The 19,463-nt window shown below is 35.8% G+C and overlaps 1 protein-coding gene across 1 annotated transcript; it reads left to right on the top strand.

Moving 5' to 3' along the window:
* The first annotated feature begins 309 nt into the window (after positions 1–309).
* Positions 310–1,534, top strand: LOC145307177 (uncharacterized). The gene has a single exon (XM_080149533.1). It carries the CDS (start codon positions 341–343, stop codon positions 1,403–1,405), a length of 1,065 nt encoding a protein of 354 aa, XP_080005659.1. The 5' UTR covers positions 310–340; the 3' UTR covers positions 1,406–1,534.
* Positions 1,535–19,463: the final 17,929 nt, after the last annotated feature.

Here is a 19,463-nt window from a genome sequence, read left to right as displayed (position 1 = left end):
CCTCTAGGCGTTGGGAGTTTACCCATAGTTTGACTTTGGCACGCCACCCTCATCCGGGGGGGGGGGGGGGGTTATAGGGGGGGAAAATGCAGGAAACGAGGCCGGGGGTGGAGGGGGGGGGGGGGAGAGGCGCTCCGCGCGCAAATTCCCCAAAACTTAGTTAAATTTCATTAAGTTATATGTCAACCGTCGCGCGACTAAATACACAGAAAATACATTTAGTTGAATTAAATGTAAACCCATAATAGATTTTATTTTAATATTCTATTATTATTAGTTAAATTTAATTTTGTTATAAAATATAAAAAACATTAGAAAGTTAGAAATATAATATAATAAGATGGAGTCCACATTAATTGGCGGTGATTTGAAGAAACGGCTGACTTTTGGCATAGAATCAATTCTACTTTCAGCCTCCCGCCATCATAATAACGTTACCGCCGCTGCTGATAGCCACATCAAAGAGGAACTTGACGATTCGGCGGATGATTTTGGCGGGCTGAAAGTGAGGCGGGATGATCCGCTGCCGCGGCAGTTTTATAATGATGATGATGAAAACAGCGGCAGTGAGACAGACTGCAGCGATCATAATTCCTCCGCCGGTCAAATGAGCGGTAGCGGCGGTAATATGGCAGCCGGTTTGAGCCCTGTCAAACTTGAGCGGCCGCAAAGTGCGTCGCCGCCAAGCTCCCTGTCAGAATCAGATAATTTTCCACATTTCCCGCCCAACAGTTTAGCCGCTTTAGGCGGCGGCGGTTTCCCGCCTGCTGCTGATATCCCACCGTTCATGTCGCCACTCCTTCACTACCAACTGCTTGCGCGGCTTCATTCTTCAGCGGCTGCGGCCGCAGCCGCCGCGTCTAATGCTGGCAGTTCTCCACACAATATACGACCAACCCTCCAACAACCACCAGTGATGGGCCAATCGCCGCTGCTGCGACCGCCTCAGCCACAGCTGCCGCAATTCTCTACAAACCCTGCTCTTCCACAAACCACACAAGCCAGCGGCGCTGGCATGTCTTTACCGCAGCTGCCGCTAAAGTGCACGCTGCGGAAACACCGCTCCGACCGCAGCCCGCGCACGCCCTTCACCACCGACCAGCTGCGGCAGCTGGAGACAAAATTTGCGGCCAAAAGTTATCTTACAATTGCGGAGCGGGCTGAATTTGCCGAAAAGTTAAAACTCACCGAGACACAGGTCAAGATTTGGTTTCAGAATCGGCGGGCCAAGGCTAAACGGCTGGCCGAGTCAGAGTTGTACCAGAATGCGGTGCGCAACGGAGCTGCAGGACCAGCGGCCGCCGCGCTTGCGGCTGGAGGCAACGGCGGACAACCCCGCCCCCACCACATGATACCGCCCTCACTTCTTCCCGGAATTTTAGCTGGCCGCGGATTTTGTTTTTGAAGATTACATAAAAAAGACAATTTATAATTTTTTTAAACGGGCTTTTTATTAAAAAGCCTTTATAGAATAGTCATTTTATAAGTGATTTCTGTATAGTATATTTCTTTTCAACAGCGCGGCTAAAGAAAATAGGAAAATAAAATCACTGGTACCCAAAGTTTTATTGGGTGCTTTTATATATTTATCTTAATTTTAAACCAAGAAAAGGGGTTAATTTTGTTAATCATCATTAGGTTTTCACATAAGTTTACTTTGTCTTTTAAAATCTCAGGAATCATCCCGAAGTTGTCAGATTTGCTGGGTTTAATTATATTTTCTTAAAATTTATTCTAAAGTTTAGGTTAAATGCCATATAATGTTGACAAATATGTTTCTTTAAAAAGCTGGAAGTGTCTAAAAAATCAGCCATGTGACGTCATAGAAATGGGTGATTATCCTTCTCTTTTTTAGGGGTTTGCTTTCTCACTTCTCCTCTCATCTTACTCATTTTTATGACGTCACATAGCTGATTTTTTAAACACTTTGTCCAGCTACAAGGAAGTTGAGAGGAAAATGGTACCCAAAATTTTCCCTTCTCCCAAAATAATTTTGGTGTGGAGATTGATTTTTTCCCATTGTCCCATTCCTATTTTGTTAAAAAACAGTGCTCGGCAGCCGCATGTTAGCCGCGCGTAAGCCTCAAAAATCAAATTTGGATTCTATGAATAAAGGTATTGCTATCACAGAGAGAGAGAGGACAATGGGCTGTTTATTACACTAGTCTCTCAAATTTTTTATGATTGCGTTTTCTTTTTCGTTGGCTTAATAACTTTGGGGACTTTTGATTGGTTGATTCATTAAGTTTAGTGTTAAAACGTTTCAACCACTAATTTTAATCTACATAAGGAGTGATTTTGTGTATTATCATTGGGGATGTTCATCAATTTATCGGCCATTGTCTTATCCCTTTAAATCACTTGATTGCTATATTTAGACTTTTAGCTGATTTTTATATTGTTATAAAATGTTGATTTCCCTGAGGCTTACACGCGGCTGGTGCGCGGCTGACACGCGGCTGAGGCGCGGCTGAGGCGCGGCTGCCGAGCCCTTGTTTTAAAAAAAAGACTGTCTTTCATAAATAACTGTGATACTAGATGCCAAATATGTTATTTCTTGATGCGAGTGGGCTATCCCCCCCCCCTTCCTTTTATAAGTTTTAGATTAGGTTTGGTTTAGAAAAATGACTAGAATTTCTAGGACCTATAATTATTTTATTTAGATTCATATGTTTTAAAAGAAACTTTTTTTTATTAGGTTAGGTATATAAGGTTAAAGCCCCTATAGGGGCAAAAGTTAAAAAGATATGGGGGGGGGGGGGGGGGGATTATATAACCCACTCGCAAAATACCAAAATATGTAAAATAAAATAAAAAATATTTTTTGAAATAGATTTTTAGCAATTTTTGTTAAAAATTATTTTTTCTATAATTGTGTTTTATTGTTATCATCATTTTAATTGTTATTTATAGTTAAATAAAATTTGCAAAATTTTTTGTTGTTTATTTTTAGTAGTTAAGTTACTTTATAAATAGGTTATGTTTTTACGTCTGGTTAAGACTACCAACCCTTTGATTGCAAGACATTTGTCCTAAATGTTAAAGCATAGTTGAAATATTACTTTTTAAACATACCAGAGCGGGGACAACGGACTGTTTATTACACTAGTTTCAAAAGTTTTTATAATAATGTTTTCGTTTTCATTGGCTTGGAGACTTTGAAAGAATTTGGATTGGCTGGTTTATTAAGATAAGTGTCCCAAAGATTCAACCATTTATTGTAATCTACAGAAGGGGCAATTTTGTGTATTAACTTTAGGGATGTACATCAATTTATCGGCCATTGGCTTATCCCTTTAGATCCCTGGTCAAAGCTAAATGCGCATAGGTTTAAGGAATCTTCACTAAAAAATTAAGCTGTCTATATGAAATAGAAGCCGAGAAAATTACATTTACATTTAGTGTTCCAAACTGACGGGCGGCCAAAGTAGATTATAGAGTAGCTTCGCTACTAAAAAATATACTTATCGTTATCATTATATAAAAGTAACAGGATGTCTGTCTGTCTGTAGCAAAGGATATCGATGCATTAATCCTTAACAGTGATGCTTCTTATAGGTCCAGTGAAAGTTTATACCTTACCTCACCTCGCAAGAGATTCTCCTTCGATTTTCATGTGATCATCTAGAGAATCCAGAGCATCATACGTTTGTAATAGGATGCGATACTCTAACACCCAAAGATATTAGGTTAAGTAACATCCAACAGACAACCAATCCTTTGATTGCACCACCTTTGTCTGAGAACCTAGTAATAGTGTCTAACTTTTTATCTTTGTGACGTAAAGGATGAGAGGGGAGGTGGGAAAGGAAACCCCTAAAATAAAATTGGATTCAAATACAAATACAAATTTAAAATACAATGGATTTTTGTTCCCTAACTGAGCATGGTAATGAGTTGAGCAAGTTAGCGGGCCAAGGCATTCCCCCTATTATAATTATTTATGTCGCGCACCTGACATAGCAGCAGTAGAAACCATTTTTAATGTCTTTAGTTATGTTACGGTGTCAGGCCAAGATTCGAACCTATTACCTTCCCGATGACGTATTGAGCCACGGTTGGTAAAATCGTATTAAAATTTAATGATTCCCCCCCCCCCTCCCCCTTAAAATTTCTTCAAGTTCGCTCAAGGGCTCCTAGGGGCGTATCCGTTTATGTATGTTTCCTTCGGAATTAAATAAATAAAAGGGCTAGAATTTTTTTTCAAGTATGGCTTCGAAACCTATTAATATCCGCTGGATTAGAACCTATTCCACGGACACATACTGAAATACCAAGTACAGCATCGTATAACAGACAATTTTCCACAAATATTGAAATAAAAATCTTAAATCTAATACCAGTTTTGTTAGCCCAGGTCGTTTTAATATTATAATTTTTTTTAGAATTCGCAGAAAAGCTGTCTTTAATACTTATATAACTATTATTTTTTTCAAAAATTTTAACTAAAGGGGGTCGGGGGGGGGGGTATCAAACTTTGATTTCTCTCATTGCTTATATACATATCTGATTGAATTCTGCTTATTAGGGAAACTTTATACAGTTCCATGGTTTTAGGCTATTTTAACCCCCCTCCGTTCGCATACAGAATACACCATTAGAAGGCAAGGATCTGAAGAGATAAGACATTAGCCGACAAATTAATGTACATTCTTAAAGATGATACAAAAACTTACCCCTTCCGTAGATTAAAATTAGTCGTTGTAACGTTTGAACACTCAACTAAATGAAGCAACCAATCAAATTCATTTAAAGTCCCCTAGGTTTTACACTAACGAATTATTAAACTTTGGGGACTGGTGTAATAAACAGCCCATTGTCCACTCTCTCTCAGGAGAAATGGTTAAATGACACCTTACAGAACAGACATTCGATGCTTTGATAAGGGGGATTTGCGCCCTCCACCCCCCCCCCACACACTGATTCATTAATATGAGACACATGAGAAAAAATCTCACAAAAATTAAAGAAATTATAATCAAAAATAGAATCTTCTCAGCGCCTCTCCCCTCCCCCCCTCTGTTTTACTTTGTAAATATAACAAGGATGACAAAATCCATACAAGCGAAGCTCTTAAACGGTATGACAGACGACCATTAACTTTTGTTGAGTGTCAGAACTGAATATACAAAATATAAATATATAAGTTTTAACAAGATTATACGTAAATTTGTTGCAAAACTTCTTAAATACAGAATACTGATTAAGGACATACTAACATTTTAAGGACTTGATTATAGAGATGCTTTGCTTATAATTTTGTACTTTGTTGTCCTAGGAATCAGTATCTAAAAATCAGATCATTCAAATTTAAAAATTAAAATGGAAATTCTGGTAACGATTATAGAGTTGCTACGCTTTCTAAATCGTACATAACTCCTACAGAAATCACCATGCAAAAAATCGATAGGACAATTTAACATGCCTAAATTAACGAAAAAACTATCCGTTACGGATTGACGGACGGACCCTAATTATAGAAAAGCTTCGCTTTTAATAAAATCTTTATGAAAATTCACAGCCCACCCCCCCCCTTTTGTTTTACTTTATAAATAAAATCAATTTCCTCAAATTACAATTTAACACCTATATATGATAATTTCGTAGGCGATCTAAAGGGATAAGACAATGGCTGATAAATTGATTTACATCCCAAATGATGATACACAAAATCACCCCTTCTGTATATTACAATTAGTGGTTGAAACGATTAAACACTCAACTTAATAAACCAACCAATCAAAATTCAATAAAAGTCCTCTCGAAGCTGTTCAGCGATCGGAAGAGAAAACGCCATTATAAAACTTTGGGGACTAGTGTAATAAACAGTCCAATGTCCCCCCCTCCCTGCCTGCCTATATATGATAATATACAGGGATCTAAAGGGATAAGACAATGGATGATAAATTGATTTACATACCCCTAATTAAGATATTCAAAATTAGCCCCCCTTGATATCAGAATTATTGATGGAAAAGTTTAGACAATCAAGATTAAACAATATTTAAACAAGGATGACAACATCCATACAGGCGAAGCTCTGAAATGGAAGGACAAACTAACATTAACACTTGTAGAGTTTCAGAACTGAATAATCAGAATATAAATGTATAAAAGTCGAACGAAACAAAATTGTAAGTAGATCTGTCGAAAAACTGCTTAAATAACAGGATATTGTTTAAGGGCATACTCACATTTTTAGGACTTGATCATAGAGATTCTTCGCTTATAACAATGTACTTTTTTGTCTTAGGAATCAGTATTCCAAAAATCAGACCAATTCCTATAGGAATCATCATGATAAGTTTGAAATCGATAGGACAATTCTAACATGCCTAAATTAACGAAAAGAACTATCCGTCACGGACGGACGGACGGACGGAACGACCCTAATTATAGAAAAGCTTCGCTGTAAAATATTATTAGAGAACATATTTTGAAAGGTTTGGGTATCAATATAATTTACAGTCCAATGTCCCCTCTCTCCCTGGGTAGAGATGATATTATAAGCTTTTCGGTTATTATCGCCTGTTTGTTATAAGAGCGAAGCATATCTACATTTTGGATGCATCCATTTGTAACGTATAGCTATAGCAATCAGGGATCTAAAGGGATAAGACAATGGCCGACAAATTGAATTACATCCCCAATGTTAATACACAAAATAACCACTTCTGTAGATAACAATTAGTGGTTGAAATGTATAGACATTTAATTAAATAAACCAACCGATCACAATTCTTGAAAAGTCCAGTTGTTAAGGCAACAAATAAGAAAATGTTCATAATAAACGGCCCATATAACACAAAATTACCCCTTACATTTAGTGGTTGAAACGTTTGGACACTCAACGAAATGGAACATCAAATCAAAATTCATAAAAAGTCCCCAAAATTGTTACGAATAAGAAAACGAAACCGCAAAACTTTGGGGATAGTTTTATGTATCATCATTGGGGATGTGCATCAATTTATCAGCCATTGTCTTATCCCTTTAGATCCCTGTGTTGACATTGTTCAAATTTCAAAGGAAAAATATCTTATTTAAAATCTAAATCTTTATTAATGATATCTTTTTTAAACACAAGGATGACAACATCCATAATAAAGCGAAGCTCTATAAAGTAGGACAAACTAACATTATAACTTGTAGAGTTACAGGATAATGTTTATGGACATACTTACATTTCTATAAATTGATTTTAGAGATCCTTCGCTTATAACTTTGTACTTTGTTGTCCTAGGAATCAGTATTCCAAAAATCTGATCAATCGAATATTTATATCATATAAAAATTTGATGTTTAAAAATCAACATGTTTAGAATGGACGTACGGACATTCTGGTAACGATAATAGAGTTGTTATGCTTTCTAAATTGTACCTGACTACTACAGGAATCATCATGCAAAGTTTTAAATCGATAGAACAATTTACCATGCTGAATTATCGAAAAGAGCTAACCATTATGGACTGACGGACGGACGGACAGATCGAACCTTATTGTAGAAAAGCTTCGCTTTTAACAAGGATGACAACATCCACATAAAATAAAGTAAAGCTCAAAAATATCTTTATGTTAAGTATCAAGATGTTTTTCTGTCTACTTGTACCGAAGGGCTAACCGATGAACCGATATTGTTCTCTTTAGTAGTGAAGCTTCTCATAGGTCCTGGGAAATAAGGTTTGTAACTATTTTAGGGGGGTGTCAAAATCATATTTTAAAGGGGGGGGGGGTGGCCGAGGGGTTAAATTAAGTAAGAATGAGGGGAGGGGGGTATTGAGAGAGAGTGAGAGAGAGAGAGAGAGAGAGTGAGAGAGAGATCTCCTTTGCTCCGGTTACAGACACTAAACTAGGAGGGAAAGAAAGTGGCGACTTATAGAAAAAAAGAAAATAAGTAACAAAAAAGGTTATTTATCGTATTGTCCTACACGCTCTTTTATGCTGCAGAATAAGTAATTTGGTGTATCATCATTTGGGATGTGCATCAATTTATCGGCCATTCTCTTATCCCTTTAGATCTCCGGGTTTTAAAATTTTTTTCTCAGTGTTTTGAGGTTTTAATATTAAAATAAAAAAATCTAGGAATTTATTTTTAAAAATCTTCGAGTTCAAATGTGTCAGAACTGAATATGCAGAATATAAATTGTAAGTACATTTGTCGCAAAACTGCTTACATACAAGATACCGTTTAAGGACATACTTATATTTTTAGGACTTGATTATAGAAATGCTTCGCTTATGACATTGTCCCTTGTTGTAATAGGAATCAGTATTCTAAAAATCAGATGAATAGGATAATTATAATATATAAAAATTGTCGTAAGGACTTTCTGGTAACTATTATATAGATGCTACGCTTCTTAAATCGTAACCAACATTTTTAGGAATCATCGTGCAAAGTTTGAAATCGATAGGACAATTCTAGTTTTTAAACTTTTATTTGAAGTAGTAAGTATTTTATTTTTTGTCCGTTAAGATATCTAAAGGCACTGATTTAGTTCTCCATTTTAGTAAAGATATATAGGCCACTGCAAAATTTTTAACCCCGGGGGTAAAATTTGCTTGGGAGGGTAATTACCCCCTCTGAAATCTGTTGGCAGGGGTAAATTTTGTTTACCCCCCCCCAAAAAATTTACCCGCCGGTTAAATTTTTTTGGGGGGTAATTAAATAATGTAAAAAGGCACCTACCTAATGCGCGCCAAAATTTTTTTTGTTAGAGATTTTTTTTTTGGAGGGGGATTATTTACCCCCCCAAAATTGTTTGGGAGGGGTAAATACCCCCTCCTAAAAGGTAGGAGTAAATTATTTAAATAAGGGGGGGGGGGGTAATCACCCCTTTATCCCATCCCCCCTTGAACGTTCTTGGGCCCCTGGATGGTTTTAAACTATTTGGGTCATAGAAAGAAAACGTAGTTGCGGGTTTCATTGTATTTTCACAGTAGCTTTTGAAAGGTTATTTTAGGTTAGGTAACAGTTAATAATTGCCCCACAGGGCTAGACCCCCCCCCCCGCAGGGGCTAGAAATAGGAGAAAAGCTACTGTAAAAATACGACGAAACCCGCAACTTCGTTTTCTTTCCATGATCCAATTATTTTACTCCCCCTACATCTAGGTGCTAGGGACGCAATTGAGCTTTGTATTAAAAGTAAAATAATATGCTAACGGTGCGACAAACGGACATACAGACATAATGACAAACCCTTCATATAGAGTAGCATCGACACTAATGAAAAATGAAGAATCAAATTTCGGAAAGTTTTGACGATATTGTGTTAATTGGTCACCCAGGGATATAAAGGGATAAGACAATGGACGATAAATTGATTTTTATTCCCAGTGATGACATACAAAATTAAACCTTCTGTAGATTACAATTATTGGTTGAAGCTTATGGACACTTAACTTAATAAACCAACCAATCAAAATTTATTAAAAGTCCCCAACGTTGTTAAGCCAACGAATAAGAAAACGTTATTATAAAACTTTGGAGACTAGTGTAATAAACAGTTCAATGTCCCCTACATCCCTGTAATATCTTCCCTTTCCCATAAAAACAAGGATGACAACATCCATAAGTAGCGAAGCATAGCAGAGATCTTAAGGGATAAGACAATAGCCGATAAATTGATGTGTACATCCCCAATGATCATATACAAAATGACCCTTTGTGTAGATTACAATTAGTGGTTGAAACTTTTGGACACTCAACTAAAAGAACCATCCATTCAAAATTACATAAAAGTCCCCAAGGTTGATAAGCCAACGAATAAGAAAATGTTATGATAAAACTTTGGGGACTAGTGTAATAAACAGCCCAATGTCCACTCCCTCCCTGGAAGCAAAGACATAAAATATAATTAAATTTGAATTAACATTATCCTATTATATAAAGCAGTAAGTTTTTTTTTGTTTGTAGCGAGGGATCTTGCTAACCGCTGAACCGATCGGGTTCTCCTTTGTAATGTAGCTTCTGATAGGCCCTGCTATGGTTTTAGGCTATTTTATCTCTTGTGAATGAGTCTGGGTATGGTTTTGGGCTATTTTTTCTGACCTCTACATATCCCTTTGAATATAAAGCCCCTTGATGCTAGGGGCGCAACCGCTAGTCCTTATAATAAAGTAACTGGATGTATGTGTGTTTGTGTGTATGTTTGTACCGAAGGATCTCGCTAACCGCTGAACCGATCGGGTTCTCCTTTACAGGGTAGCTTCTCATAGGGCCCGGGAAGGTTTATAACTATTTTGGGGAAGGGTACCACCACCTTCCCAAGAGAAATCACAAAAAAATCGAGAACAATTTTTTTTCTACGTAGAGACTTGAACACATATTTGAAATAAAAACAAACATTGAAAATGCCACTAGAGGCCTCTAGGGGCGTAGCCGCTAGTATTATATAAAGCAGTAAGGTTTTTATTTTGTCTGTAGCTTAATATCTAGCTACCTACTTTTTATTACAGCTCCCGGGGTGGTTTTAGGCTATTTTCAGCCTACTCCCTCCTCTTCAAATATTAACAGACATACAGACTAACGGACATATGAGTTCAAAGATGAGCTTCGCTTCTAAAATAATAAAACCACTTTAATCTCCTCCAAGCTGACCCCCCCCCCCTTTTAAAAAGTATCAATTTTCACCTTTGGGAAAGTAATATTAGTATCTTTACCCGCGGTATTAGAGTATCTATTTATGTATCTACGCCCCCCCCTTGAGGCCTCTAGGGGCACTTTGGGAAGTTAATTTTAGTTTTTAGAAGAAATATTGTTTTGGGTCGATTTGTCTTTGAAGGGTTATTGTACACTCCCCCAAAATAGTTTTAAACCTTCCCTGGATTAATGAGAATCTAAAAAGAAGAACCATATAGGTTCATCAGTTAGCAAGATCCTTTGGTACAGACAGACAAATAACACACATACACAAACAGACATCTTGTTACTTTTATATGAAGATAATGTAGGTATCTATTTATTATATATCTAATTCTACAGAGAGAGAGAGGGGACAATGGGCTGTTTATTACACTAGTCCCCAAAGTTTTATGATAAATTTTCTTATTCGGTTGCTTAACAACTTTTGGGGACTTTTAAATTCTGATTATTTGATTATTTGGTTGAGTTTTCAAACATTTCAACCACTAATTACAGTCCACAGTAGGGGTAATTTTGTGTATCATCATTGGGTAATGTACATAGAATTTTAGGCCATTGTCTTATCCCTTTAGATCCCTAATATATCTGTCTATCTATCTGCAGGGATCTAAAGGGATAAGACAATGGACGATGAATTGATATACATCCCAAATGATGATACGCAAAATTACCCCTTCTGTAGATTAAAATTAGTCGTTGAAACGTTTGAACACTCAACTTAACGAACGGACTAATCAAAATATACTAAAGCCCCAAAGTTGACAAGCCAATGAATAAGAAAACATTATCATACAACTTTGGAGACCAGTGTAATTAACAGCCCTAAGTCACCTCCCTTCCTGCGACATTTGACTGTTAAAAACACAAGTTTTGTAATTGTATTTTCTTATTTGTTGGATTAAAAACTTTAGGTACTTTTGTTAAATTTTATTGGTTGGTTCATGCAGTTGTGTAACTCACTAATGTTGTTATAATACTTTGGGTACCACAGTAATTTACATCCCCAATGTCTAATAAGATGCTATTATGATACTTTGGGTACCACATAATTTACAGTCCCCAATGTCCAATAAGATACTATTATAATACTTTGGGTACCACAGTAAATTACAGTCCCCAATGTCTGATAAGATGCTGTTATGATACTTTGGGTACCACAGTAATTTACAGTCCCCAATGTCTAATAAGATGCTGTTATAATACTTTGGGTACCACAGTAAATTACAGTCCCCAATGTCTGATAAGATGCTGTTATGATACTTTGGGTACCACAGTAATTTACAGTCCCCAATGTCTAATAAGATGCTGTTATAATACTTTGGGTACCACAGTAATTTACAGTCCCCAATGTCTAATAAGATGCTGTTATGATACTTTGGGTACCACAGTAATTTACAGTCCCCAATGTCTAATAAGATGCTGTTATAATACTTTGGGTACCACAGTAATTTACAGTCCCCAATGTCTAATAAGATGCTGTTATGATACTTTGGGTACCACAGTAATTTACAGTCCCCAATGTCTAATAAGATGCTGTTTTAATACTTTGGGTACCACAGTAAATTACAGTCCCAATGTCCAAAGTAAATAGTCCATTGTCCCCTCTCTCTCTCCGATCTTTCTCAAGGGCTCGTTACACCTCATTTGATGTATAGAATCAATTATTGGACAAAAACTGTAAGTAAATTAACCAAGCTAATATTGCTTTTTGTGAGAGGAAAAATCAACATGTGACGTCATTAAACTGAGAGATTATTCATCTTTTTTTAGGGGTTTTATTTCCCACTTCTCTCATCTCCCTCATTTATATGACTTTACATGTTGATTTTTTTGATTGACTGTACTGCTTGATTCACTTCTATAAGAGACTATGCCAACAAAATCTCTTTATAGTGCCTTTAAAAAATGACTTCATTCAATACAAATGACCAATGATAGGCAAATACATAGACTAATTGACCAATAGTAGGCCAGAATGTCATAATTTTTTATAGCCAGTATAAGGCCAATACACATACTAAATTACCAATGACAGGCCAGTATACATTTTAATTGACCAATAGAAGGCCAGTATGACGTAATTTTTTATAGGCACTATAAAAAGCTTCAGAAACAAGCCTCAGCTAAAGCAGCTTATAGTGCCAATAAAAAATGATGTCATATATTACAAATAACCAATGATAGGCCAATACACAGACTAATTTACCAATGGCAGGCACTTATTTGTTTCAATTGACCAATGGAAGGCCAGTATGACATTCTCAGCTTTTTTCTCATCAACTTAAATATATTTTTCAAGTGTAGTAAAGTAAACTTAAATGAGACCTGAGGTGGATTCCTAAAAAATTATGGTTGCTGCTTGCTGGGTATGCAAAAATAATTGTGAAAAATCCTCCAAAATATCATAAAAATCTTCAAAAATTAAATAAAATTATAAAAGGGTTATTAACATAAGATTTTGATAAATTTTTTGTATATTTTTTATGTGATTTTGAAGGATTTTTTACAAAAACAATATTGCTTCACCAGCAAGCAGGGACCCTATTTTTTTTTAAAGAATCCACCTCAGATGTAGTATCTATCCATGTAAATTTTCTTCCGGACTTTACCCGACAAATAGTTTTAAAATGTGTTTTCAATAATTTTAATTTTTGTAACCAATGTACAATTTAGTACTTAAGAATTCAATATTACAAAATCCCCCACTGATTAAACCATACATTTATGTATGATTTTTTCTAGTAAGATGAATAAATCATTTATAACACACACAAAATCCCTCACTAAAGACTGTTTTCCAAAAGGACTTTTGAGGCATCTCTTTTGTGGCAACGCCCCTTAAGAGGCAATTTGTTGTATTTTCAAAATGGCTTTCAATAGGTTAATTTAGGTTAGGTTAGGTTATATTGGGTTAGGTGATTGCCCCGCAGGGTTAGGAAATTGGCCCTGCAGTGGCTAGAAATAGGAGAAAAGCTACTGTGAAAATATGAAGAAACGCCTCATAAGGAGCTGCCACAAAAGGGACTATACCCAAAATTTGTTGTCAATTTAAGTTAAGGATCTTATTTATTGGTCATTTCATTCATACAGTAGGATGGGAGGGGATGGTGATAAGGGAGTGGTTGAGGAGTAACATTAGTTAAGCCCGCTGCAATTTTAACTTTATTAGAGAACATGAAAATCCGGCATAACATCCAAGTACTATTTAATCAATTGCTTATACGATCTTACCTATAACCTAATTAGGGCAGGAATCTCCTTCGATTTCAAGTGATCATCTAGAGAACCCAAGGGTATCATCCTCTTGTAATGAGATGCAATACTTTAATGCCCACTTGTGGATATTAGGTTAAGTAACATCCAACAGACAACACCCTTTGATTGCACAACCTTTGTAACTACCGTTCTGAATAAACTTTATATTAAGTTGCAACTGTAAATGGACCAAGGCATTCCCCTACTTTTAATATTTATGTTGCGCACCTGACATAACAGCAGTAGAAATCATTTTTTAGGTCTTTAGTTATGACATGGTGCTGGGCGAAGATTCGAACAACGAGCAGATGCGCTACATGTTATAGGCTCATTAAGTTGAGAGTCCAAACATTTCAACCACTAACTGTAATCTATATCAGTGATAATTTTGTGTATAACATTGGGGATGTACATGAATTTAGCGGCCATTGTCTTATCCCTTTAGATACATGGTACTTAAGGCTCAGAGTCAAAGGAACGATCCTAACACACATATAAATATTCAGATTAAATAAATTTTGGAATCATTTGAAAAAACTCTTTGTCTTCAAATTTCAACTAAATCTTTCCTTCATTTGGTAGCGAAGCTAAAATTTAAAAAGGTCATTCGCCTGTCTGTTCGTCATTTGGATACCAAATTAACAATGATAACAACATCCATAAAAGCGAAGCTATGAAACGGTAGGACAAACGAACATTAACATGTTTATAGTGTCAGAACTGAATAATTAGAATATAAATGTATAAAAGTCGAACGAAACAAAATTGTAAGTAAAACCGATTAAATACAGGATATTGAAGACATACTTACATTTTTAGGACTGATTATAGAGATGCTTAGCTTATAACTCTAATGGCCAATATAGGTTAAGTGACAACCAAACCTTTGTTTGCACTACCTTAAGTCGCGACTGTTTAAGGGCCAGGGCATTCTCTATTGAGTCCACGGCACTGTTATAACGGCAGAAGATGCAATTTGAACATCTCAAGTATGACAATAGGGAGTTGACACCCCCGTTTCGCAAGCCATTAATTATCAAAATCTCTTGCTTTGCAACTTATGGACATTATACTTCTTGTTCAATTAAGCAAGAAGGATGACAACATCCACAAGTAGCGAATGGACCGAAAAATTGAGTACCAACTAGGGATCTAAAGGGATAAGACAATGGTCGATATATATTTATGTACATCCCCAATGATGATACACAAAATAACCCATTCTGTAGATTTAGATTAGCGGTTGAAACGTTTGAACATTCAACTTAATGCACCAACCAATCAAAATTTGTTGTTAAGCCAAAACGTTATTATAAAACTTTGGAGACTAGTGTAATAAACAGCCCATTGTCCCCTCTCTCACTCTCTCCGGGACCGACGAACTAAGTAATTGCTCATTGGTATAGGAGATCTTCACAATCAGATGTCATAGCGTTACAGACGGACAGACAGACAAAGTGAATTATAGAGTAGCTTCGCTACTTAAACTAGGTCAAAGCGATGGAGAAAATTATTTTTTGGCCTGTGGCATTTTTTTATCCTTTTTTTCGGCGCTCTTTTTGGTCCTTCCAGGAAGATATTTTGCCCCTAACTTTTCCGCTGGTGAAACAGGGAGGGAGGGAGGGGACATTGGAATGTTAATTGCACCAAAGTACCAAAAGTTTTTACATCAAAAACTTTGGGTACTTTTGTCCTGGAATCTTAAGGGATAAATATTATGATAAATTAATTTACCTCTTCAGTTGGTTAAAATTATTTGTTGAAAAGTATCAGAAGTTTTTAAACACGTTTCCTTATTCGTTGTCTAAACGTTTCTAAAGAAAAATTTAAAATTTGAAAAGAAAAAGTAAAAAATTCTTTTTTTATGTAGGGGGGGGGGGGAGAATTTATTATTGGAGGTGGTTGATTCAAGAGGTATAAACCTTCACTGGACTTGAGAGAAGCTTTACTGTAAAGGAGAACCATATCGGTTCAGCGGTTAGCGAGATCCTTTGCTACACACACACACTCAAAAAGCTTTCCACGAATTAGATAAAAACCATAAAATTAATGCCAGTTTTGTTGCCCCTGTCCTTCGACCACTCAGGGCAAAATAAAATGAATTCAATTTTTCATTCTACTATCCGCGAAAAGCTGTGTATAATGAACACAGTAATAGTGTCTGACTGATTATGACGTAACAAAAAAAATTAGCCAATGAGAGGCCGTTATTGACCAATGGTAAAATTTAAAGTGGCCTCTCATTGGCTAATTTTTTTTGTTACGTCATAATCAGTCAGACACTATTACTGTGTTCGTGTATAATACGTGTGCAATGAGAGAGGGGACATTGGGCTTTTTATTAAACTAGTCCTCAAATTTTTATAATAACATTTTCTTATTCGTCAGCTAACAACTTTGGGGACTTTTGTGTATTTTGATTGGTTCGTTCAATAAATTGATAGTTCGAACTTTTTAACTTTAATCTACAGAAGAGGTAATTTTGTGTATCAACATGGGGGATGTACATCATTTTAAGACCATTGTCTTATCCCTTTAGATGACTGAATACGATTCCATTGTCCCCTCCCTCCGTGAAAAATTTCCTTTCAATTTTTTTTCTCCATTTGATTCAGGAATATAAAGGGATAAGACAATGGACGATAAATTTATGTAAACTCACAAAATTAACCACTTCTGTAGGTTAAATTTATTGGTTGAAAAATTGAGAAAACAACCAATTACAATTCAATAAAATTGCACAAAGTTCTTGAGCCAACGAATAGGATAACGTTGTTATTAAACTTTGGGTACCAGTGTAATTTACAGTCCAATGTCCCCTCCCTCCCCTCCCCTGCTTTGCGCGCTGCTTGACTCAACTTTGGGTTATCAATTACAGTTCTTTGTTAGCTTTGAGTGTGTGTGTGTGGTGTGTGTGTATGTGTGTGTGTGTGTGTGTGTAAGTTTGTGTGTCTGTGTGTGTGATCAGTTTTATTAGGGAACCTCTTAAAAAGATAAATTTGATTTTTGAAAATTCTCTTATCTAAAACTGGTGGCTACGCCCCTAGAGGCCTGTGGGTGTACTTAACCCATTAGTGACGAACCGGCTTTTAACGCCCGGTTCCAGAAAATACCGAAAAAAACCGGTTCTCAGTTTTAGGATTGCATCATTCTCAGTATGAATCCCCCCTCTACTACCCTGGTTTTCATTTCCCCCTGGAGCAGGCAGATTTGCTTACTTCCGTTTGCCGGTATAGCTTAACAAAATTTGAAAACCAAGAAAAACAAGGTGATTTTAAAATACCCCTCCTAACTTTTTTGTTTATGAAGTAAAGTTAGTGATTTTTTTCGTGAAATTTAAAGTTTATTGGCATTTACATTCATTTATGAATTCGTTTTATTCAAATTATTATTTTTTATATGATTTTTTTATCGTTTTTTTACGTTCTATATAGACCCGGCTCGGCATATGGGGGGAAAGTCTGAAATTTTCATTACCCGGTTTTACTAATAGATCTTTTTTACAACAACAACAAAAACCGGGTTTATTAACCAAAAAGGGGTGGTACCTATAGCCAAAATCTTAAATGTGATATAAATTGTTTTGTATGTTAGTTGTAGCTCTATCAATTACATGAGGTTATGTAGTTTTCAATTACGGATCGTATCGTAGTTTTAAAAAGTGTTCATCTCACTTTGGGCGTTCAAAAATTACATTTTTTATTTTTTGGGCCAAATAACCGGGTATTTAGGTCGCAAACGGGCTTTAATGCCGGGGGAAAGCACCAAAAAACGCCAAAAACGGTTATTAATGCCGCAAGGTTTTTTTACTCGCGCCGAACCGGGTTTTATTGCAACTTTCCTGTGCACGCCACTAGAGCAAAACAAAAAAATTGGAATTCCGTTTTTACCATTATAAAGCTTCCCTGAGATTTTCAGCTCGATCGGTCCATAAAAGTGGCGCTCGGCACTAATGGGTTAAGAAGGGGAGAGTTGAATTCAATAACCAAAATTTTTACTTTAGATTTAAGAAGAAAAAGTAAAAAAAAATTTGGGGGGGTATTTTTTTAGGCGCGATTTTTCTTGGAAGGGTGGTGGTATCCTACTCCAAAATTGTTATAAACCTTCCCAGGACCTACGAGAAACTACCCTGTTGAAGTTAGCGAGATCCTTTGGTACAAACACACAGACACGCAAACATCCTGTTACTTTATTATAGGGATACAAAGTAACTTGATGTTTATACCTCCATCCATTCGTCTATTCATCTGTCCATCTGAAGCCTAAAATCTTGGTAACCACTGAGCCAATTGGACTCTACTCTTCAGGGAATATATCTTCTAGTCCTCTGGTACCAAAATATTTTCTTTATTTTTTTTCTGAATTACCTCTCTTGACAAAGCCCCTAGAGGTTAGGTACGAAACCACTAACATTATTAAAAATCATTAGGCTTTGAAAATTTAGGGGAAAAAGTTTATTTTACTAAAACCTATTTCTTTTATTAGGTTTGTATAATTGAAAGGGATGAAAAACATAAAAAATATATTTTAGTCCGTAAAAGGGTTATTTTAAAAAATCTTTTAATCGTACATCAATTTATTGTCTTATTCCCCCTAGTTATAATAATTTCACTTTTAGCTCTAATAAGGGCAGGATTACCCTTCGATTTGTAAGTTATCATCTATAGAATCCAGAGCATCATCCGCATGTAATTACCTCTTTTGACAAAGCCCCTAGAGTTAGGTGCGAAATGGCCAGTATTATTAAAAAACATTAGTTTTTGAAAAAATTAGGGAAATAAGTTTATTTTACTGAAACCTATTTCTTTTTGTGAAAGACTCCAAAAAAAAATTTAAATTATTTTAATCTGTAGAAGGGTAATTTTAAATTATTTCACTATTAGCTCTGATAAGAAGCAAGGTAAGGGCAGGATTCACCTTCGATTTGAAAGAGATCATCTAGAGAATCCAGAGCATCATCTGCGTGTAATGGTATGCACATTGCTCAACATGTTCTACCATCCTGGGTTCAAATAAATAGCAAGAACTAGTTGTGAAGCTTTGTGTTTGTCTGTCTGTCTATCTCTGTTGGTAATGATAGCTGGCCCAAGTTTTACCAAAAAAAGACTCTATCAATTTGTACCACCAATCAAGATTAAATAAAAGTTAAAAGCAAACATCAATGATATGAAGTTTTGGGTACTGGTGTAATTTAAGGTTCAATGTCCTTTCTTTCTATAATTTTTTACACAGAATTTGCTCTAAAATCTATTCTGCCAGTTTCAAAATTCATGATTTTTGTGGAATCCTACATATGTATGTTGACTTCCTTTTTGTAACTGATAAATTCACTAGAGAAACTAAATTCTTTTAATTTATTTTAAAATATTTTTCAGTGGAAGCTCTTTGTAGTGCCTATAAAAATAAGGGATGAATTTAAAAACTTTTGGCTGAAATGACACAAACAATGTCATATTTGAACAATCTATTATTATAATAACATTATTCAGGTTAAAAGTTTTTTAATGTATCCCCTTCTTTGTAGGCCCTATAAAGAGCTCATTTGGTTGAATATATCACCA

This window comes from Acartia tonsa, chromosome 15 (assembly GCF_053477335.1).
Source record: "Acartia tonsa isolate MP-2025a chromosome 15, ASM5347733v1, whole genome shotgun sequence".
NCBI lineage: Eukaryota > Metazoa > Arthropoda > Copepoda > Calanoida > Acartiidae > Acartia > Acartia tonsa.
This window is presented reverse-complemented; position numbering and strand designations above follow the sequence as displayed.